Genomic DNA, 23,658 nt, shown 5'->3' on the forward strand with positions numbered 1-23,658 from the left:
GATTAGAAAACTTTCCAGATTAAGCATTTAAAACATTTGAAATTAAAATGGACTCAAAGTTTTCAGTTTGGGGAGAGGGATGAAATAGGCTGATCCTGTTGCCAAATCCTATTTACTTCCACATCTGAGAATAATGTATTTTTTAAATTAAAATCTCCACTGTATTAGACAAGATTCCAGAATACAAAACACTTAAAATAAACAAGTTTGACTGTACTTAAAAAAAATTACATTTCAACTTGTTAATATAAGCCCATTTTAAATACCACACATGATTTCAATCATTTCTCAAAAGCCACTTCATGAACACAAAAATTATCTAATCATCAGCTATAATTAAATAATACCCTGTTTATTTTTTAATTAATAACAGAGATATGAGATCAGTTAATAATTTTTCAATTGGATGGAAGGCATTAAAATTCCATACTGAGAACAAGAAATAATTGAGGTTTCTGTCTGGTATCAGTTTTGCTACAATACAAACATTACATACATGATTGAACAATTTTTAATAACACATGTACATGTAAACTTATCACTTCCATGCATATAAATAATTCAATACATAACATAGTATCACCCAATCATATTTTCTATTTTGTATAAAAAAGAATTGTATGTCAATTAAGTCCAATGATCTAGTGTCTCTGGAAAATACTGCTTTAATATCACTGCAGTGTCATATACAGGTGACTCTTGATCTCTCGAAGTTCAAGGGACCGCAAGAAAAGTTCGAGAGATCGAAGGGTTCGAGAGATAGAAAGTAAATAAAATCCAGAATTTTCAGTTCCGATCATCGATCTTCTACTATTATAGATACCGGAAGTTTATGTAGATAAAGTCATTGCACGTTTTCAATCGTATTTTACAGGTAAATTACTTGATATCAACAACAATGATCGTATTTCGAATAAATAAAATGAGTTCCTAAAGTTTCAATATTTATTTGTTCTTATTTCAAGATTACAAGAAATCCGAATAGCAATTGTCGGTTTGTCTATTTCGCGGCTTAATCGGGTCTTCACTCGTGTTCACCAGATTTTTCTTAATCAGTATTCAGTCCTCAAGAAAGGAATTTTTGTGCAATATTTGTCACACTGGGCTTATGTAGACTCTAATGAAAGTTCATAGTTTATGGGAACTTAATGAAACGCGTGCAATCAAAACTTCGAGAGATAGAGAGTAAAATCCAATGACATATGTGTAACAGGACCCAGGTTTTGGTTCGAGAGATAGAGAACTTTGAGAGATAGAAGTTCGAGAGATCAGGAGTACCGGGGTAAATTTCCTTAGTTATAGAGAGGGAAAAAACGGGACCAGAGGTTCACTTCGAGAGATCGAGAACTTCAAGGGATCGGAGTTCGAGCCATCGAGAGTCACCTGTACATATTTTGGCAAAGTTTAAGATGTTTTAGATCACTGACTTTGAAATGTATGGATGACAACTTTATTAAAATGAACTTAATCTCTTACACAGAATCAGAAATCTATGCAGATATTGTCAAAACAAGGTACTATAAAAGCATTTAAAGCTTTTACTTCTGGCACTCCAGCTTTAAGTCAAGAGTCTTCAATATCTCCATTTCTTGTAAAATAGTTATTCAAATTCCATGTCATGAAATCTCCAAGAGAATTTTCACTAGAAAGGCTGTTCCAGGTGTATCAAAACCAGTCATCAAATTCAACTTTAAGGTCACAACTTATGTCAAGAACCATACTATGGTAAGCTACCAAGACAAACTTTCAGGTTTGTATATCACTTCTCTCCGAATCCAAGGCTTCCAACTATACAGGAACAATAGGGGCATGGGATCGCGATTGACCTGCACTCCATCACCATTTCACGGTCAGCTGCCGTGACCCACTTTAAGGTCTGTATAGCACCCCTCTCTGACTTTAAGGGGCATTGTCTGACTATGGAGTACCCTAGGGGTCATTAGATCAAGGTTGAACTGTATTCCGTTATCCACACTCTGGAACCTTGGATCCATATTCTGCTGTAGATATCCGCAGTAAAAATCCATAGCACTTTGTCTCTTTTTTATTCTAACACTTCCAAACCCTGTCCAACCATCCTGTAACAGAAATTCATACATTAAATTTATGGAACAAAATCATTTAAGAAATAAACAATGTTATTCAGGTTATTCAGTGAACAATGAGTTAATGTTATGAATAGCAAATGCTCTGCTGGCATATTCCATGATTTGATTAGAATTCAAAATCTTGTAATCGTAATGCTTTCCATGTCTGATCAGTAGGTTTGCATTATCCATTGCTTAATAATGTGAACAGCAAAGGCACAATCTTCGAATATTTTTGAAATGGATACCAGACGACATATTCAAGTACTTATTTAATACAAGAAACTGAGAGCAGAACTTTTTTTTCGACATACTGGTCTCCACATTACCATTTTATTTATCAGAAATATGATAAAATTTGCAATGCGGGCTGCGGACACATGCAGACCTGAGAACCATAGTTTCAATTTTTTTTGCCTTAACTTTTTAATACAATGTACTGCATTAATTATCAGCAGCCCCTTAAATGTAGCACTCACCCGACATTTGACCAGCAGTAGTTTGTGTGGTTTACTGTAAAACAATGCCCCCGCTGGTACCTCAGAACCGGGACAGTGAAATCTCTTCTTTACTGCTGCCTCCACACTGGAATCTGAACATAAGTCAATATAAGTAAAGTGAACTCTATGTGACACAGGAATACCAGTACTTATTATTACAGTAAAACTTCACTATTTCAAACTCAAAGGAGGAAAAACTTTGAGTTGTCCCAAGATTCAAGATACCCACGTTAAAAAACAATCTGAGAAATCATAAATTTTCATTGGGGTTTAATTTTCGTTGTTTTTGAGGTGCGAAGACACCCAAGAATTCATGTCCACCACGAAATGTTAAATATGACATACATTACTACTCAACAATTCTACACCCACGAAATCAAATCCCCACAAACCAGGAGTTTTTCCTCATACCATGAAAATTTGACCCCACGAAAATATGTGGTTTTACATTAAAGGAAAAGGGAGTCGATCTTCCAACTCATTTCAACATATCAGTGTTATCTGAGATATCAGTGTCTTATATGCTTAAGTTTGATTGTATTTGACTTACATTTTCATTCATGAGTTCAAAGATAATTGTTCCTCCTCACCAACACTTTTTTTTTTTTATAAGTCACCATTTAATAAATAGTAAATATTAACATGAAAAAGTTATTATTTACAACCTCTTTTCATTTATATTCCTACGAAATCACATAAATTGCCATTACAGTGTAAAGATATCTGCAAGTACTGGTGTAGCATAATATTTTGATACTGCGATATATTGAACCCAGCATGTTACAAACTGCCGTCACAATGAAATCTTCCACAAAACCGAAGCTTAATTCACAGAGCTTCAGGAGGACATTCGGCACACCTCGGCAAACCACAGTAATGTTTGATGTATTGAGGTCATATGTATTCCAAGTGAGATAACTCTAGGCTTGATAGTTCATTCTTTCAAATTTAATATGTTTTGATTTTAAGTTTGCTCCATATGGTTTATTGAATTTCATTTTGATCTCCTGTCTTCTTTAAAAATTGTTAAATTTACAGACAAATGTGAACAGAGGATCATTCTCTTCCACCAATCCACCCCAAATTAATTTTAAAAAAAAAATCTGAATTGAGAGAAAAAAAATTAGAATAGGAAATTCAAAGATTTAAATTGTTCTAAAAAAGTACAAGTATATGCTTTTTCTGAGTTTTTACTACAAACAGTTTTTATCATTGAGTACCTGCATTAAGGACATCAAAATCACATGGATCCTGGAGATTAATTTTTGTTTTGTTGAAGACTGTTTTTAGTGCTTCCTGTAAAATAAAGTTTGCCATAAATATCAAATAACTACATGTACATACATGTATTGCATGACAAAAATCAAGAAACTAGTGTTGCTTGGAAATCTATCAAAACTTATACATGTAGCAAAAGAATTTCTTATTGGCTCTATAACAACCTCCAAAAAAATTACATAATACCCCTGGTATATAAATATTGCATGTAGTTGAGTGTAACATTGAAAATTTTCACCCCAAGAAAACCATTGTCACACACTGTTTGTGATTTGAAGGGTGACTTATATATAATTTATATATTAAAATGTGTGAAATTTTCTCATTTACTCACTATCCCATTCACACATGTCAAATATTTATGTTATATTTACAGTACTGCCTTCTATACGTTTGTAAGGAATTTATTGTACAAAGAGGCGTGGCAGTCGAGTCAAAAAGAAATGTGTACAGCCACGCCTCTCTGTATAATAAATTCCTTACAAGCTTAAAAGATTTCTGTCTGATATAAATGTCTTGTGTCATGGTCATTTGCATAGTCACTCCCTCGACATCAAACTGCACGCGACATTACGTCACAGGCCTAGGTCCATCGTAGATGGTTCAAACAAATCAGAAAGTATGAAGGAGATGGTTGCATTGGAAAGTCAAGCGATGTTAAACAAGTGTGCAATTGTATTTGATGGATTAATTTAAGCAGTATGAATATTTCAAAAATCATAAGGTACTGGAATCTTGGATCCGTCTGCACCATGATCCGCTTCATTACTGTCACTACCGCTACGGTTGCATGTCCGGAGGAAATCCGAATGGAGTACCATAGCCACAGATGTCAATATTATGGAATGCATTGTGAAAAAGTCCGAATGCATACTTGTGTATTATACGAACATGTATCAGTGTGCATTTAACTCAAGGAACCCAGGAAACAGGTACTTTTAAGAAAGTCATCGTACTGCGCGTGTTTTCAATATTGTCAGATTTAAATTATCTGTTTTCATTGAATATACATGTTTTTTTGTGAAATTCTGTGTATTGTTTTTAGTTTTGTTTAAAGCAGTTAACTAATGAGTTTACATGTATTTCTCTTGAAAATGGTTTTCACGTAATTCAGCGATGGGCCGATTATATTAAAAAGTAATTAATTTTTGCTGTACAAAAAATGTAATTAATTAATTACAGCCAAGTACAATTACTTTTTGTTCAATTACCCCATCCCTGTCACGTATGCATTTATAGAGTGAAGGGGGGTGGGGTTAGATTCTGTGAGATTTCTCACGTTTCCTCTAGATATTGTGTTTAAGCTTACAGAAATTGAAGAAAAATTATTTAAAAACCATCGAATTCTGTCGGAAGTTATTGTACGGTTAATTGGAAGTTATTGTACGGCGAAGCTCCGCCCCCTAGAAGTTATAGTAAGTTGGAATTCAGCCAAAGGTTTTCTATCTGATTTAAAGTATGGCCAACCTCAAAAGAAAAAGTACCGCACCATGACACAATATATTATACTGAATGTTTTATACAAATACATATAACAGTGAACCATGCGCGCATAAATTCTGCGCAGTCGCTAGTTTTTGGAATATCACCCATCGTCAAGCACTGGTAACTGTGGCTACGCTAGAGGGCGTGGCTTTATTATTCAGCGGGTAATAGTGTTTTTTAACAAATGTTTCTTGACCAATCAGATTCAACTAATTTACATGAAAGTATAATATTATGACATAGTTTATCAGAAATATTTCATATCAAAGTGTGAATGTCCTCATCAACTCCCTATCTCATATACATATACTCACTATCTCATGGAGAGCTCGATGCTGCCTGTCTATACACTGGTAAGTCTGATTCTCCCAGTCTACAAAGGAGGCGTGGCGAGATATTTTGTGAGCTGAAATAAGAAATGTGTATTTAAAGGGAGGTAACTCTTGAAGCTGATATACAAGTTAAAAACCTTCATGATATAGAATTGCTAGACAAAGATTTAGACAAAGGAGGCATTGTGAGATATTTTGTAGGCTGAAAAAAAGAAATGTGTATTGTAAGGGAGGTAACTCTTGAAGCTGACGTACAAGTTAAAAGTCTTCATGATTTAGAATTTTTAGACAAATACGTTATCAGTCAGAGATATGTCAATTGAAAGATAGCCCACAACAATTAAGGATTATCAACCGTCTTCAGGTTCACAGAATCACTTTTATGAATCACAAATGAACTAAGGGCTATTTTGTAGTACTATGGAATTATTAAACTTCATGGGGGCCAATTTTCAAGGATTGCTTAAATTTTACAGGTTCTTGGGGATAACAATTTCAAGAAGTCTGTTATGCCTTCAAAAGAAAGTATGACTTTGCAACAAAAAATTAAGCCACTCCCAAATAAAATGATTCCACAGTGAGTTGCATAGCAATGGTAGAAACTAAATGCCTTAGCAAAAATATTACACACAGTAAGACATAAAAGAACAAAACAATGTTACCGTATGTGACCCCAATCTCACTCTGTTCCACGACACGCCGTTCCAGCTCTGGTAGATTAGACAAGGCCTCCATCATCTGTAAAACAACAGTTCAACAATAAAGTTATACAGGTAAGGTCCAAACCAGTATGACTGTTTACTAAATCACCTTTGATTGCAGAGAACTTTATTTAAACAATAAAATGCTTTCTTTGTTTGTTATTACTGGAATTAACAGAAGCAGCTGTTGCAGAAAAAATACATAACCCGCGTAAGCGTGTAATGTAATTTTTTTCTGCAATAGCTGCGACCCTTAATTCCAGTAATAACAAAAAAGAAAGACATTTTATTGTTTATATTTATATCTGTTTAAATAATCATTTAATTAAGGATTAAAAAGTTAAATTATTGTATTAATGATGCGAACGTCTTTATACGTTTCATTGATGGAACAGCCACTGATCAAGAAATCTGTACAGGCGACATGCCTAATGTAGTTCATGCAGTGATTAACGCAATGGGTTTTCCTAAGAAATAAAGGAGAAAATATTCAGTGGATGTAAATATTTTCTCGTAATTCAGGAGTCTATCTACAAAGTCAGTGGATTAAGCAAGCAAGAAATATTCACAAATTAAAAAATAGCTGCAAAACTTGAAGATATACATGCATTTTGCATGGGTAAAAATGTGATTTATAGCATCTCAGTACCAATAAGTGCTCCATGATCTCAGATAAAGAAAAATAAAATTCCTTTATTGGGAGTCACACTTTTGTACGAGACTCATCGGTCACGGTTGCCTAGTGGTAGAGCATTCACTTTGTGATAGGGATGCCCAGGTTTGATTCTCATTTGCAGTCCCGCGTCAAACCTAAGACATAAACATAGTTAGTGACTGTTCCTCTGCCAAGTGCTCAGCATCAGAAGCGAAAGTCATGGGTCTTTCGCATATGACTTTAAAGACGTAGGTCAAACGTCACGGTAGATGTTGGCAGGATAAAGAACTGCCCTGAGTGCCGAGTATGGGTCTAAATTTGAAGCCCTTCACTGGCATACGCTGACGTCTCTATATGAGTGAAAAATTCTCAAATGGAACACTGAACAATATACAATCAATCAATCTGAATGAAACTCACCACATTACATCCTCTCTCTGCCATTATTTGTCTCAATTCAGGGGCTGTAACTCTGTTTGGAATTGGATATTGCTTTTGTAACAAGATTGGTCCTATATCAAAGCTACAAAGGTACATATTTCAAATAAATTGAAGTACATGTAATAGAGAAAAATTAGAATTACAACATATCATGGGTATAGCTAAAAAGTAAGAATGCATGTAGGATCCATGTTTTGATATACAATGAGATTCTTCATAATTATTAACCATTAAAAAAAATTAAAAATGTAGCATATATTCATTCCTAAGATATCCTATACTTTGCCAATTTTTATACATTACATATATTGTTTTGGTCTACCTCTATGAAAGACTTTATCATAAGTCTCTAGTCTCTACACCTATCATCTTAATTTGGTCTATAACTATGACAGAGATACTAACAGACTTGTTTATAACACTCCATAAGAGAGGCAAAGAGATCCCTGGTTTAATAACACTTACTGTTTTAGTCTAAGTCTCTATGATAGAGATGCCTGGTTTTATAACACTGTCTGGCTGTTTTAGTCTGATCTCTATAATAAGATGCTTGTCTCTAAATCTAACACTTACTGATTTGCTCTGATCTCTATGATAGAGATATGCCTGGTTTTATAACACTAACTGCCCATCTCTATATCTAACACTCACTGTTTGGGTCTGATCTCTAAAATAGAGATGCTTGTCTCTATATCTAATAGGGGTGAAACGATACGCCTCCTTCACGGTTCGATAAGTATCGAAAAATTTGGTCTCGGTTCTGTTATTTTCGATACGATACATTTTTATAGAAGAAAACAGCTCAATGTTGTTTTATGCTACCTTTTACTTAATCTAGTAAAATAATTTATGTGCAAAATGGATAAAATGTATCAATTTAATTGATTTGACTGTTAAAAATTATTTTACAAACTAAAAGTCCACACAAACTTACGTTTCTGAACTAATTATACAGAAAAGCTTGTTTATACATTATGCCAAACCCGACTGAATGACGATCCTGACCGAAAAACGAACCGAACCGAAAGTAGAGATTTTGTACCATGTATCGAACCGAGAAAAAATACCGCGGTGAACCGATACAGTGGTGAACCGTTTCACTCCTAATATCTAACACTCACTGTTTTGGGCTGATCTCTAAAATAGAGATGCTTGTCTCTATATCTAACACTTACTGTTTTGGGCTGATCTCTACAATAGAGATGCTTGTCTCTATATCTAACACTTACTGTTTTGGGCTGATCTCTACAATAGAGATGCTTGTCTCTGTATCTAACACTTACTGTTTTGGGCTGATCTCTAAAATAGAGATGCTTGTCTCTATATCTAACGCTTACTGTTTTGGCTGATCTCTACAATAGAGATGCTTGTCTCTATATCTAACAATTACTGTTTCGGGCTGATCTCTAAAATAGAGATGCTTGTCTCTATATCTAACACTTACTGTTTGGGTCTGATCTCCATTATAGAGATTCCAGTCTCCGTGTCCCCATAAAGGATTGTGTGTTCTATGGGGGAAGCCCCTCTCCATCTGGGTAACAAGCTAGGGTGGACATTCAAGATTCCACTGAAAAACAGTGCTTAAAATGTAAATTTATATATGGACTATTTATTTTCACACCACCGATTTTGATCTAATGAACATGAAAACAAACACATTTTTGTTCCATAATTTTCTTTCTCACACTTTTTAAAGTATAAACATGATAAGATAAAGATCCTTTTTATGGATAGAAAAGGGAAGTGGCAGAAAACTTCTTAGAATCTTATTTGGGACAGTGAAATTTAATCCTATCATATATATTTCTGTGAATCTAAATGTAAAGAACAGATCAACAATCAATAAAATCTGCACAGCTTAGAATTCCTCAAAAATAAACAGTAAATCACTTACTACGGAAACATGTCTATAACCTTTGATGGAATTAGGAAACCAAATGATGCTAGGACTCCCACGTCGTACGTCAGGGGGTGTAACTCTGGCTGCCAGTCCAGGACCCTTAGCCCCTGATCCTCTGCGTACCGACGTACTGGAACCTTAGAAAGGGAGAAAATAAAATTTTTTACAAGAACATACATGTGCAGATACTCACATACCTACTGTGTAAGTATCACTGAGTGTGAGTAACCTCTGTTTGTGGATTTAATACATAATTATCACATGAAACTTATCCACAAAACATCTCCAGCCTTAATATATGCATTGGTTCTTATATTGATCTGTTATTCATACAAGTTTAATACGGTATACCTGTGAAATTATCAATGATGTCTCCATGCATATTTTAACATTTTAGTTGCTCATGAATTTCCTCTTCCACAAATTAAAACAATACACCATACCACAGTATTTCAAAACTCTGTAACTAAAGGGATTGACACTAACTCTAAAAACATAGTTGTCAGCAGGGCTAGCAGTAAGGTTTCTAATTTCTACTAGCCCTGTTCATGTATAAATTGTCCAGCAGCTGAAGGCTGGTGGTCGGGTCGCGAAGCGATGAGAGGGGTAGGTGCGGGAGGGGGCTAGGTGGTGGAGGGGGCTTCCCCCTCCTGCTGGTGGGGGTACAGGGGGTTGGGGGGGGTGAAAATAGAGATGTCAAATAGAGATGTCAAATCCTGCATTCTATCTGTATTTTGGGTAAAAATTGTCACTTTATGATTGTACCTAAGACATTTTTTCTATTCGAAAAATTCCACATTTATAATCATTTAGGATATTTCGAATCACCTTTAAAGTTTACAATTTGACTCACAAAAATAATAAATATGATGATAAAACATGTTTGAAAATGAATTTAACGATTATCAGGTATACATATTGTGTGTAAATTATAATTATTTTTATTGGTTTGAGTGAGTGTATGGTAAAATTTACAGTAGCCCTACAGGGCAAGTTTAAAGACATGTTCAGTAGCCCGACCTCAATATTCAGTTGTCCCGGGCAAGCGCGCTACCATAAGTGTCGAACATTGAACTAGTTCATACGACATAGATTTAGGTGCTGTTTTTGCTTTATAAAAATTTTAATTAAAATATTAGCTAAATCTTTAACTTTCAAATGTTACTGGAAGCGCCCTGGTAAAAATTAATAAACTTTCAAATTCAAACAAGTATTTGTAGTGTAAATTTTACGCTTGTAGAACAATTATATCTTTATGCCTTTTATCTGACAAACCTTGGAGCCTTTTTTCTTGGCTTTTATTGCCACCACTTCAAGAGTGTCTACTAGTCTGTCTTTTCCCTGGCTTAACCTACAGTACAAAGGAACATAGATTTCAGTAAATTATTTTGCTCACGATGTATTATGATCAATCACATAGAACTAAAGCTTACAGAAATAAGAAAAAAATAAAATATTAATCTTTTGTTTAATATGCAATTCATTGCCAAGATAGCAGTGAGATATAGGCAAATTATTCCGAAAAAAAATATATTGATCTCAAGCCATGGTATATTTTATTTATTGCGCACAAAAAAGGTCTCTGTTACCAATTGCAAATAATGAAAGATTTAAAAAAATTCTTTATCTTCTATTAAGTATCATAGTTGACATCAATCATATACATTATCTTTGAAACCAAATGGCAGTATAAATAAGTACATACAATATCAGGGTCAATTAACAACAATTATGAGGAATGTTTGGGTGTGGAAACATTGAAAGAATATGTTAGGAACACACTACCCGCATAAGTTGATGTTACAGTCACATTATACATTTTACACAGTAGCTTAATCATCTTTTGGGAGATGGTTTTCATTGTAAAGGTTTTCAACATCCTCAGAGAGAAATTTTGTACCAAAAAACAGCACTCCTTCTACATTTTACTCAGTAGCCTAACCAGCTTTTGGGAGATGGTTGGTGGGGTCATGTAGATGTTTGTCGGAATTTTGATTTTGCCCCAGGGGGTCAAATGGGGGTCCAAAACATGATTTTTTGAAAATTTGCTACAGTTTATCAGAGCCTAAATCGAATGTGCAGTAAGGTTTTGGAGATTTTGCCCCGATGAAAAGTAATTTGCACAAATCCACTGAACATTTTACCCTAGCTAACCAGCATTTATGGGGTCATGTAGATAAAAGCATTGTTGCATTTTCTTATTGGCTGATTGTCCTGTTTTTGAAGCTTTTGGGAATGGTTTGAAGATGTGCTAAGGTTTTGGAACATGCTGAAAAGCAAAAATTCTGATGCAAAAAGCTCAGTCTTGGATTTCAACACAGGTGGGGCATGTAGATATAAGGTTTTGTCTTTTGGGAATAAATGCCATGTTCCCTAACTCCTTCTACATTTTATCAGCCTAACCATTCTTTTGGGAGATGGTTGGTGGGGTCATGTAGATGTGCAGTAACTTTCGGAATTTTGCCTCTGTCAAAATGACGTTTTTTGCAAAAAGCTCCGTCTTCCCTGAACTCCTCTTACATTTTATAGCCTAACCAGCTTTTGGGAGATTTTGGTGGGGTCATGTAGATGTGCAGTAAGGTTTTGGAATTTTGATTTTGTCCTGTAACCTACGTTTTTTAAAAAATCCCAAACTCCTCTTACATTTTATTCAGCAGCCTAATCATATTTTAGGAGATGGTTGGTATATGGTATAGTTATTTTGGCAAATAATTAAATAAACATCTATACACCACATTTTATTCAGCATCCTAATCATCTTTGGGAGATGGTTTTTTGTAGATGTGCAGTTGTCATTTGCCCGGGGGCTAAAAGTATAAAGTTTTTTATGGTATAATCTCTTTTTTGTTTTAAACAGTGGTCTTATCATGGGAGAGTTCACTCTTTTGAAATTTTGTTAAAACATCAAGGCAAGGGGTAAAAAATCATAGCATGTTGGGAGCCTCTTGTTATGGGTAATGTTCACTTGAAATGTGAAAGTCAAATCTCTTCTCAATGAAAAGGAAATACAACATTAATGAAAACTAAGTTAAACTTCAAGGTCAAGGTCACAGAGTCAAAAAGTCATGATACATTTTGGAAGGTCTTATCACAGGTAATAAAATGCCCTTTCATTTATCTTTCAAAATGATCAATTCAAAGCAATTAATTTTTTAAGGAAATTATCAAACTTCAAGATCATGGGTAATGAAAATCATAGTGTATGTAGAATGGTATTGTCCCATTTAATAAATACACATGTTTAATATAAAAGTCCTATCTCTTCTCATTCAAAATATACGACCATGATGACCAAGGTTAAATTTATTGTGACAGATGGGCAGATTGACAAACAAATGAGATTTAATGTACCCTACCTTTAGCAAAAATGGGGACAATAAATGTCTTTGCTGTTCTTGAGAAGAAGATTTATGTTGGAACAAGATGTGTTTGTGAAACACTACGCGCCCGGCGGCAACAAAGTTAAAAAAATCTTCTTTTAGCATATTGATCACAGTCAAGGTCACAAGGTCATTGACCATGGTGTCATTCGAAAGAACTTAATCAGTGGAGTATGCGTACTAAATATGAAGTCCCTATCTCCTATGGTTCAAAAGTTGTGGCAAAAAGTGTAAAGAGCTATTTTTAGCATATCCGTCACAGTCAAGGTCACAAGATCATTGACCTTGCCGTCGTTTGAAAGGACTTTATCGGTGGAGTATGCATATCAAATATGAAGTCCCTATCTCCTATGGTTCAAAAGTTATGACAAACAGTGGAAAAAGCTATTTTTAGAATATAGGTCACAGTCAAGGTCACAAAGTCATTGACCATGGTGTCATTTGGAAGAACTTAATCGGTGGAGTATGCATACCAAATATGAAGTCCTTATCTCTGATGGTTCAAAAGTTATGGCAAAAAGTGTAAAAAGCTATTTTTAGCATATAGGTCACAGTCAAAGTCACAAGATCATTGACCTTGATGTCATTTGAAAGGACTCTATTAGTGGAGTATGCATACCAAATATGAAGTCCCTATCTCCTATGGTTCAAAAGTTATGACAAACAGTGGAAAAAGCTATTTTTAGCATATAAGTCTTAGTCAAGGTCACAAGGTCATTGACCTTGAAGTCATTTGAAAGGACTTTATTAGTGGAGTATGCTTACCAAATATGAAGTCTCTATCCCTTATTGTTCAAAAGTTATGGCCAAGGTTAAAGTTGACAAACAGACAAACAGATAAACAGACAAACAGACAGGACAAAAACAATATACCCCCGGGATCATCCGGGCGCTTTTGCATATTTAAATGTAATTGGTTGAAATTAGCCCAGTGGTTCTTAAGAAGTTAATGTGAAAAGTTTGCAGATAAACAGATGGACAACAGAAATCAGTACATTTCAGAAAACAGTATGCTTATAAATAGTTAATCAAGGTGCTTTGGGTAGCAAAATAAAGCTAAACTGGTATATCTAATTCATCCGCAGAGCTTAGTATATTTCAATATGCACAACCTTTTCAACTCTTATAATTGTTTTTTAAAATTTATATCACCATGTCTCATTCAAGGGAGAACTAGAGATATGACCAGATGTATATCTGTTGAATATAAAATATGTACATGTATTCTGTGTTTTTTTTAGTAATTTGTTTGTTTGTTGTGACAGCAACTGTTATGGCAGCTTTTGGCAAAGGTTGAAGTTTCTCAAATGTAAGTCAAACTCCAAGGTCAAGGTCAAAGGGTCTAAATTGTTGGTATCAAAGGGAAAGTCTTGTCACAAGGAATACAAATGTGAAAAAAGGGAGAAATCCCTAGAACTTCCTCACCTGTTCAAAAGTTATTGCCAAGGTTAAAGTTAAATTGGATTCAACTCTAAGGTCTAGGTCAAAAATAATTATACCTGTTGAAAGTTCACAATGATTACACATGTAAGAGCATGAAAGTCCTAGCACCACCTGTTCAAAACTTACGCCAAGTTCAAGGTATTTTTCTTGTAAAACAAACTCCAAGGTCAAGAGATCAAGAGGTCAAAATTGGTGGTACCCATTAAAAGGTTTTGCCAAAAGAAATTTACCTATGAAATATTGAAGCCATGTGTATAGCCCAATCCACTTAAAAAATATGGGCAAGGTTAAAGTTTCCGTGGACAAACAAAAATACATAAACATAGGAAACAAAATATGTATAAATAGTCAAATGAAAAAATTTTCTACTATTATGGAGTCAGAAGATCAATTGTCATTTCAGGTACAGGGATAGTGGCTAAGAAACCCCCCCCCCCCGGAATTAGCAGTTATTTAAATAAGACTATATATGTACTGTAGAGAATAAAAATGACTTTGGACATCCTCCCCCTTAGAAAACAGGGACTCCACCATCATTGTTTTTATTATTATTTTTTATTTCCATCTCAGGGAATCTTGGGCTGATTTTTTGGACTGAGGTGTGACCCCCCCCCCCCCCCCCCCCCCTTTCTGAAAAAAAAATTCTGGATCTGCGTCTGTTATATAGCCTACTGAATGTCCGCAACGGGAGATAACTTGACAATGTGAAATTTGTCGACTGTGGCATGCGATGATCTTAGACCATGTTGACCCTTTTTGAACTTCAACCTAACCATTTGCATTTATTTATTTTTATGCAATCTATACTAAATCTTGTACTTACCGAATGTCATAGGTCGTGACAACGAATTCATGAAATATAATCCATATAATCCAATTAAAACACAAATGATTTTAACTGACCACACTGCATCGTCAGCATACATGTGCTAAATAATCTCATTCGACAAACCTTTGCTGATTCCGTTGCCAGTATGAATTGGCCGAGGTGTGCCGAGAGGTGATATCTATAAATATGATAATGGGTGACGCAAACCCAATGTGAATGTAAAAAATAAAACTGTTTAGTACAAGAACAAATTTCAAACTATCATAATAAACTAAACTTTGTTTTTAAAAAAAGTGAGAGTGAGAGAGAGAGAGAGAGAGAGAGAGAGAGTGTGTGTGTGTGTGGGGGGGGGGGAGGAGATAGGCATTGACAAATTAATCGGGTTGTATTTTCAATGGGTTTTTTTCCCGACCAAATACTAAAATCAGTTTGCACATTTTGATAAATTCATCAAAAACGCTTTGTACTAAAATAATATTTTATGTCGTTGAGAAAGTAAATTTAAAAAGTTCCAAATTATGGGAAAATTATTTATTTGAATCTAATTAAGTAATTCACTTCAATCATTAATTAAATTCTGTTATTTCAGACTGGTTATGAATTAAGTATTTTAAAATACATATGTGAGGCTCAGAGTTGATATGGTCATCTGAAAATTTTATGTTCAATTTGACGAATACATGTACGGTGATAATTATAGAATTATTTTGACTTCTTCCTTGGAAAGTCCAATATGAATGAGTGTATATTTAGAGGCAAACACCATAGTGCGGGTATTACTGTCTCATGACAGCATCTAGTTTGAGATTACAGTTTTAAAAACGGAGAAATAAATCGAGAACAGAGCGCACTTTTTTGTGCGCAATAAATATACAGTTTTTTCAATGGGTGGCACTGTAGCTCTCCGGTCTATCAATATATTTTTTTCGGAGAGCTACAGATCTGCAGCTATGAGATAGGCAAATTATTTACATTGTCTCAAGCCATGGTTTTGAGTATGCTCATTATAAGGTCTCTGTTACCTTGATCATTACAATCAATCATACAACAGCCAACTCTGAGTATATGTATGATCAATTTTTAAATTGGAGCTTGCTACACACTGGTAAGTTGATGTTACAGAGAATCTGATACAGAGCAATGCCTACCTGTTTTCATTTAAAGTTTTCAACATCCTCAGTGAAAAATTATCTGTACCAAAAAACAGCACCCTCCATGGTGGCTTAGGTCTGGGTAGATGCTTTGTCACTGACATTCGTCCAAAACATGACTTTTTGAAAATTTGCTGCTTATCAGAAAATCGAATGGAAGACGATGAAATGTAACTTGCACAAATCCATTGAAAGTTACCTGACTCCCTTTGAATTATCATTAAAGCATTGTTGCATTTTCTTGTTGGCTGGTTGTCCTGTTTTTGAAAACTTTGAAGTGTATTCTTTGAACACGTTGAAAAGCAAACATTTTTATGAAAAGATGTGTATTTCAACACAGGCTGCAAATATATCTGTCTTTTTGGGATAAATGCCATGTTGTTACTCTTTCATGATTCTCTTGGGATAATGTAAACCGCTTCTGTCAAAACATTTTTGACCTTTCCCCTGGTGAATTTTATCAGTTTTTACACATTCTTTGACATGTCCTTCAACCTAGAAAAAGTATCAAATATTTATGGTCTAGTTATTTTGGCAAATAATTAAATACATATCTATAAACCAATGATTCAACGACTGTTTTTTCTGCATTGTCATTTCCTAAAAGCATAAAGATGGTGTAAGTTGGTTGATAAGCGTGTTTCATAAGCAATGAAAAAGTCGAGGATATTCGGACTAAGGTTATCATGCCGGTCTTACAGACTGAAAATCTGCCTGACACTGAAAAAAATAGTGAATAAGAAAGTTTGTATTAATCATGATCAGCAAGAATATGCCAATCAGCTAAAATAAATGCCCAAAAGCCTACTTTTTACACCCTTTCTCAACGTCAATGGTCTGCTCAAAATGCGGAACTCACGATTTCAAGCTAGAGGTGTTCCGAAAAAGTTACGAAACTAAATTTTAACAAATTTCAAAAAGGTGATGAATAAAAATAATGACCCTTATTAGCGGTTCGCATTATTTTTTTTACTTGATTTTGAATAATTTTACTAAATATTCTGAACTTTATCAGAAATTAAAGTTAAATACGCAGATGCGACTAGCATACTTAAACTATTTTTAGAGTGACAGGTGTTTTGCGCGTTCGTCACTTTGTGTGTGATTTTGATCGGCGACTTGACATTGACAGAATGTGATGTAGAATTTTTGTGAATGTTCATTTAGTATTCCTCAACTTTAGTAACTGTTATTCATTTGTGACAGTAGGAAGGTAAAAAGTTTTGTCACTGTACCCTATTCATTTTTTTATGACAACGGAAGTAAGGGGATTTGACAGAAGTCAAAAAAGATGAATTCAAAAAATAACTGTAATTCCCATAACTAGTTATTTTCTCTTTATTCTATCATCTGTGTACAATAATGAATATTCTTATAAATGGTGCAAATGGTAAGCTTCCTAGGCAAAAGGCTAATGGTGACGGAGTAAATACAAAAATCAATATTTTGAAATTCATGGAGGAGCAAGAGAACAATGTTTATATTAAAAGCAGTTAACTTTTGATTAATTGCAAAAGCAAACAAAAATTTACACCCCATTAAAATTTTCCACACACTACACAGTATCACTGTGAAAGTAATTGGTAATCGTCAAAGTGTTTTCAAATTTTCATTTTAGATTAACACAGATCAGGATTGGTTTCAACAGACTGAAGTATAGGTGTCCATTATGGGTGCAGAAGACCAGTATGACTTTATATGGAAAGGTAATTAATGTGTTCCCAGCATGACAAACATGTATGGAGGATTCTATTTTAAATTTGGAAGTCTGACTCTGTATTCTGAGCAGAAAGCATTAAGATTTGAACATTTTTTATTTTTATTCAGTGGTTCTGGTGGGGGATTCTGGTGTAGGGAAAACAAACCTCCTGTCCCGATTTACGAGGAATGAGTTCAATGCAGAGAGCAAGACCACCATTGGAGTCGAGTTTGCCACAAGGTGCATACACCATTGACTTAGGTCTTTTCCTAATGTATGGTAATAGAAGATATCTCTAATAATGCAATAAATTTTCAAGGTTCAAAATTACATTTTTTTGTATTTTCCTGAAAAGTCTTAAGTGAATATTTGTCTGAGAGTGATAATTTTTCCCATATATTTGAAATAAATTTATTTGAAATGATAAACTCTGTTAACTATTTGATTTTTTTTTCAATTTGTCCACAAACAAATTAGTTTATTCATTGACAATCTATATACATATTATAATGTTTTATTTAGAAATGTTCAGATCCGAGGTAAGACCGTGCGGGCTCAGATCTGGGATACGGCAGGACAGGAAAGATACAGGGCGATAACTAGTGTGTGAGTATCGATTGTGTCCTTGAAAAATATATAAATTGATATATTTAAAATAAGAGGCAATCACCAGGATAGGAATTGTTTGCCTAATCATGAATTAGCATTACATACGCCCAGGCCCTGTATTGTATTTATAAAACAAATTCTTAGTGGTATTTATAAATTAGCACATTGTTGTCTGCACTAAAGCTTCTAAAATATATATATGGTAAGGCCAAAGTTATTTTACTTTAGGTTTACGGATTTTTTCAACCAAAATGTCCATTGGGTGGCGACAAAATAAAAATAAAAATAATTTTAAACTTCTTTAAAACGGAACATCACTGATTTAAAAAAAAAACAAAAAACACAACCCCTCTTTTGAATTGCTAAAAATTAGAAACATTTCCTGAAATTTGAAAAAATTATTTGTAGTAAAATGAGAATTAAATAAAAGGAACTACAAATGATTTTACTGAAGGTTTACTTCAGATCTTATTTGAAATCTTTAAAAAAAAAGATCTCTTTTAAAAATTAAAGATGTTGATCATAGAATATTGGGAACATGATTTATTCATTTTTTTTTTTTTTACAAAAAAAAAAAAACAAAAAACCAAAAAAAAAAAAAAACAACTAATTTACTTTGATTTAGATTCATAGTCTTGTAAACTGTATTATATTAATTATGAAGACGAAGTCACAGATTATCTTTAAATCTTTAAGTGAAACCCTACACTGTTGCCTATTTCCTTTTATTAGCATGACCTTTTAGCTACATGTATACCAACGGCGGTCAAAGTAAAATGTCAACAAGGCATGTATCTGGGACCTATAACCATGAAAACAATCTATTTATCTGGTTATATTGATTTTTACATTTTTTCATACACTTATCACAAAATTTAGCATGTGTCTGGGTTTGGGAAATAAAATTCAAGTTTAAAAAACGCACATAGTCTTTGTGTGCAATTTCTACAATTATTGTTCAGTTTCAACAACTGATTTATTAATTCCTTACTTTTGAATTGGAAGAAAAATATTACCAATGGGAAAAAATAGCGAAGTTATGCCACTGAAACAGCTGATATTTGGTGGTTATTTTTATTTCCATAAAAATCATACAAGATTACGTTTTTAACAGGACTCTTTGGGGAAAAGAAATATTGCATCTTGCTCATTCTCCGTGAAAAATTTTGGACATCGTCTTATTCCAAACATTTTAACTGCACTTTAAAATATAGACATGCTTGCCGCCATGTTTATACATTTCTGTTTATAGTCACTAAAACGTTTGAAAGAATGAGACGTTTTATTACATGTTTGGGACTCAGACGCATTATAAATATTAAAACCCTGATGATCAGGCATGAATTTTTCGGAAAATTATCGAAAGTGGTGATAAAATCCATTATTTTTATTTTCTAGACCTTGAAAAAATCGGGTCGGCGGATCCGTAAACCGAAAGATATAAAAACTGTGGCCTAAGGAAACAAATGTCTGGATAAAGCAGGCTAGACAGTACATTGCTATTTATCATTAAATTGACCTTTAACCTTTGAACTTGTAGATACTACAGAGGTGCTGTAGGGGCACTTGTCCTTTATGACATCACAAAGCCCCAGACGTTTGAAAACCTAGATAAATGGATCAGCGAGCTAAAGGAGCATGCCGATCCCTCTGTGTGTATAATGATAGTAGGAAATAAAACGGACCTGAAGTCCCAGAGGATCGTATCAACGGAGGAGGGCCGAACACTAGCAGGTAAGTACATTTTGTGTGTATTACTGAGGGCAATAAAACAGACCAAAAGTCATAGAGGGTCATACCAATAGAGGAGGGTTGAACACTAGCAGGTATATACATTCTGTGTGTATTACAGAGGGCAATAAAATGGACTTGAAGTCCTAGAGGGTCGTATCAATAGAAAAGGGCCAAACACTCACACATAAGTACATTTTGTGTGTATTAATGATGGGGTGGGGCAATAAAATGGACCTGAAGTCCCAGAGAAGCGTGTCAACAGAGGAGGGCAGAACACTAGCAGGTAAGTTCATTTTGTGTTTATAACCGAGGGCAATAAAACGGACCTGAAGTCACGGAGGGTCGTATTAACAGAAGAGGGACGAACATTCTGTTTGTATTACAGAGGGCAATTAAACAGACCATGCCCCAAGACCATAAACTGAGAAAAAAATTGTCAAATTTTCAAATCAGTGTAACTTTTGAAATAAATTTCAAAATTGATAATGCAAAATTTTTAAGTTATGTTGAGATTTTTAAAAGATAAATCTTTTATCCAATGAAATGATGTGTTACAACTAAGATTATTACAAGATAAATGCACTGTTATAATTCTATTCAATAGATGCTACACACATAGAGTTGAACTTTGGTATCTTGAATTCACATTTAAAAGAAGTGACCATATGCTAATTAGAGATATAAAAAAGCTTTCAAATTTGTTCAAAAGGAATCAGCTTAACTCTATTATATTGTGCAGGTTCTTTTCTACATACAGCTGAAACAAGTTTTGTGTAATAAAAAAGTAACTATAAAATCATGCTTGATGATACACTAGTTTCTCTTTCTTTCAGAAAAATACCACTATTCTTTCATAGAAACCTCAGCTTTAGATGCCTCCAATGTTGGGGAGGCCTTTAACAATCTATTAGTTGGTAAGTGAATATTGAATCGCTATAAATATTGAAATTTATTTTGGACCTCATAGGAGGTGAAAAAGCTACTTAATAACAAAAGTACAGACCTGTTTACTCTTACGATTTTGCCGTATTTTATACGGATTTTTAGTACAAAATACGTCTCACGTTATGATGTTATAAAAATACGGAAATACATTTCTTCGGAATTTTCGCATTAAAAGTTTTCGTTATGTTCCTTTTAGAAATCAAATTGATTGAGTATACGTTGTTTAACGTCCCTCTCTCGAATCTGTCATTTCTATGGAGACGCCACTACTTGCCGGTGGAGAACTGCAAATTTTTCCTCTACTCGGGCCATTGAGCGGGGAGGGGTCTTTTTCGTGCAAGCACCTACTGCGTCCTTACTTCGCTACTCTAGAGCAGACGCTCTAACCACTCTGCCACGCCGGCGACTAAGTAATCAGAAAAAACAGTCTTTCTCCATAAATATGTAAAATCAATGAAAAATGGAATCTCACTGGCAAATGTCAAATCTCACGGAAAAATTTCATCAAAATTACTGAGAAACAACGATATGGGTAAACAGGTCTGAAAGTAGTATAGAAATTTGTTGCATTTTTAAAATTTCATTAATTGCAGTAAAATCAGTTAATCAGTAAATGCCAAGAAAAATGGAAAGGTGTTCTTTAAACTTCCCTATCATGCTATTAAATGAATCAAAACCAGGCAAGAATTCAGCTTTGGTCAATTTTGATGTCTGAGTGAGTCATTTTGCGATGATAAGACAAGTACTTTGTGTAATCTGCAGAATTTTATGTGAAAGTATTATTATGTCTTGGCCATCTTTCATTATAATTTCACAAAGAGGATGTATCATTATATGCATTAATATTCGGAAGAAATTCATTTCATTTTTTCATTTACAGTAATTTTAAGAACAAATCAAAAAGTAATAGATTTTTCAATAGACAATAAATAAAGAAGCTAAATTTTTCAGACATATTCAAGATACAGACAGAATCCGAGAAATCGGACTCTTCATCACGGATAGTACCCCAGGAAAACAAGGGGGGACAGGAACAGGGAAGTCGCTGTGCGTGTTAGGATAAGTTTGGATTCTTGTGGTGCTAACTGAACAACAGACAGACAAACAAACCAAAGGCTGGGTCCAAAGTCAACAATAATAACAGATAAACAGATGGACCATATGATGGGACCAGATCGATGTCAATTACCATATAAGTAGAAATTTTTAGCAAGGATTAAATTTTGGCATTATTAGCGAGGTTGCTGAGATCGCTAAAATTTGATAGCGCTGAAAATAAATTGTGTTATATTTGTAATAGGTTCTTTAGTGATCATTTTAAAATTGCTATAATTAAATCTTGTTAAAAATATCAATTTTTAAGGACAAATCATTTAATTTGTATCTCGCTAAAATTTCCACTTATACGGTATATAAAATTGTGCAAATTTTATCATAGCTTTGATGCACAATGGCATGAATTAACATCAAGCTTATTTTATCTTCAGTTCTTCATATATAATAATGCATTGCTTGATTTTAATAAGCATTGCTATTTAAGTGTTGGTGATGAGTTGACTTTTCTCTTTGATTTGAATGAGATATATGTATGTTGTTTTGGATGGATTTTACAAGTGAATTGTCTTTTAATAGTCTTTCACAGGTTTGTGATTCAACATTTACAAGAAAAAATTCTCCTGAGCTTCCCAATGTAAACTTTACGTTTCTAAAGAAGCTTTCTCTATATTGATGACAATATTTTGTTTTTAATTATTTTTTCTAAACTTCAGGTGGTTGTGCTAGTTGGTTGTGAGAGAGTTAGGTCCCTTTAATACTCTTAATGTAATTGAATGTTCAAATGACCACCTTTTTCCTGAATAAAATTGACTAAAATGACAATTGAATGGAGTTTAAGTGAGTGTAAACATTCAGAAAATATTGTTTTTGTAAACATTTTACAGTTTCTTATACAAATTTATGAACAAAAAATTAGCTGTAAGCTAATTTACAAAATTTAAAAAAAAAAAAAGGATCAAATCAATTTCAGCGTCTCCTGAATAATTATTGTTTTCTAAATGTAATTGTTTTTCTTTATATGTATACTGTATGTCCTATATTTGAATGGTAGAATATATTTCTGTTTACTTAAATTAATCATAGTTCCTTAGCCCTAATTAGGTTGTTGGAGTTAATTGGCAAACCTTTTTCTGAAATATTATGCTAGCTGTGATTTATTCAGGTTGTGAAGTATATGTTATTAAGCATGCAACATAAATTATTTTGTTTATATGAATTTAATGTGATGACTTATTTGCAATTTTTGGAAAAATATGATTTTTTTATATCTTTGACAAATTCAACAAAATTATTTCATATATATTAATTTACATGAAATTTAATAATTTTTTTTAGCAAAATCTATTAAAAATGTGATACATACAAAGTCTTATAAAAAATAAAATGACAGATTTTTATAGCATTTGTGTTAGTATATCGAACATTTGGTAGAA

At 33.7% G+C, this 23,658-nt stretch overlaps 2 protein-coding genes across 4 annotated transcripts; one reads left to right on the forward strand and one right to left on the reverse strand.

The window, feature by feature from the left end:
* Positions 1-1,278: 1,278 nt before the first annotated feature.
* Positions 1,279-16,668, reverse strand: LOC134269335 (methionyl-tRNA formyltransferase, mitochondrial-like). 2 transcript variants are annotated; one of them, XM_062751530.1, is made up of 11 exons: positions 16,180-16,668; positions 10,655-10,730; positions 9,374-9,516; positions 8,924-9,046; positions 7,459-7,561; positions 6,345-6,420; positions 5,665-5,756; positions 3,808-3,883; positions 2,567-2,679; positions 1,827-2,078; positions 1,279-1,767 (listed from the first exon to the last, which is right to left on the reverse strand). In XM_062751530.1, exons 1-10 carry the CDS (start codon positions 16,557-16,559, stop codon positions 1,851-1,853), a joined length of 1,410 nt encoding a protein of 469 aa, XP_062607514.1. In that variant the 5' UTR covers positions 16,560-16,668; the 3' UTR covers positions 1,279-1,767; positions 1,827-1,850. The 2 variants fall into 2 exon arrangements, with proteins under 2 accessions (XP_062607514.1, XP_062607513.1); XM_062751529.1 differs by having other exon boundaries at positions 1,279-2,078.
* Positions 16,669-17,244: 576 nt separating this feature from the next.
* Positions 17,245-22,862, forward strand: LOC134269337 (ras-related protein Rab-11B-like). 2 transcript variants are annotated; one of them, XM_062751539.1, is made up of 7 exons: positions 17,245-17,402; positions 17,801-17,888; positions 18,010-18,121; positions 18,404-18,487; positions 20,031-20,224; positions 21,058-21,138; positions 22,121-22,862. In XM_062751539.1, exons 2-7 carry the CDS (start codon positions 17,852-17,854, stop codon positions 22,225-22,227), a joined length of 615 nt encoding a protein of 204 aa, XP_062607523.1. In that variant the 5' UTR covers positions 17,245-17,402; positions 17,801-17,851; the 3' UTR covers positions 22,228-22,862. The 2 variants fall into 2 exon arrangements, with proteins under 2 accessions (XP_062607523.1, XP_062607522.1); XM_062751538.1 differs by having other exon boundaries at positions 17,245-17,394; positions 17,799-17,888.
* Positions 22,863-23,658: the final 796 nt, after the last annotated feature.

Source organism: Saccostrea cucullata, unplaced genomic scaffold (assembly GCF_032062105.1).
Source record: "Saccostrea cucullata isolate Sc308-1 unplaced genomic scaffold, CSIRO_AGI_Scuc_v1 ctg770, whole genome shotgun sequence".
Classification (NCBI taxonomy): domain Eukaryota; kingdom Metazoa; phylum Mollusca; class Bivalvia; order Ostreida; family Ostreidae; genus Saccostrea; species Saccostrea cuccullata.

Coding starts and splice junctions, on each gene's coding strand:
- LOC134269335 (XM_062751530.1), bottom strand. CDS start 16,559: ATGGCATTTATCCCAAAAAGACAGATATATTTGCAGCCTGTGTTGAAA. Junction 9,047..9,373: donor GTTATAGACATGTTTCCGTA/GTAAGTGATTTA, acceptor ACTGTTTTTCAG/TGGAATCTTGAATGTCCACC. Junction 5,757..6,344: donor TGAGATTGGGGTCACATACG/GTAACATTGTTT, acceptor TTCTTATTTCAG/CTCACAAAATATCTCGCCAC.
- LOC134269337 (XM_062751539.1), top strand. CDS start 17,852: ATGGGTGCAGAAGACCAGTATGACTTTATATGGAAAG. Junction 18,122..18,403: donor GGAGTCGAGTTTGCCACAAG/GTGCATACACCA, acceptor TGTTTTATTTAG/AAATGTTCAGATCCGAGGTA. Junction 18,488..20,030: donor TACAGGGCGATAACTAGTGT/GTGAGTATCGAT, acceptor TTGAACTTGTAG/ATACTACAGAGGTGCTGTAG.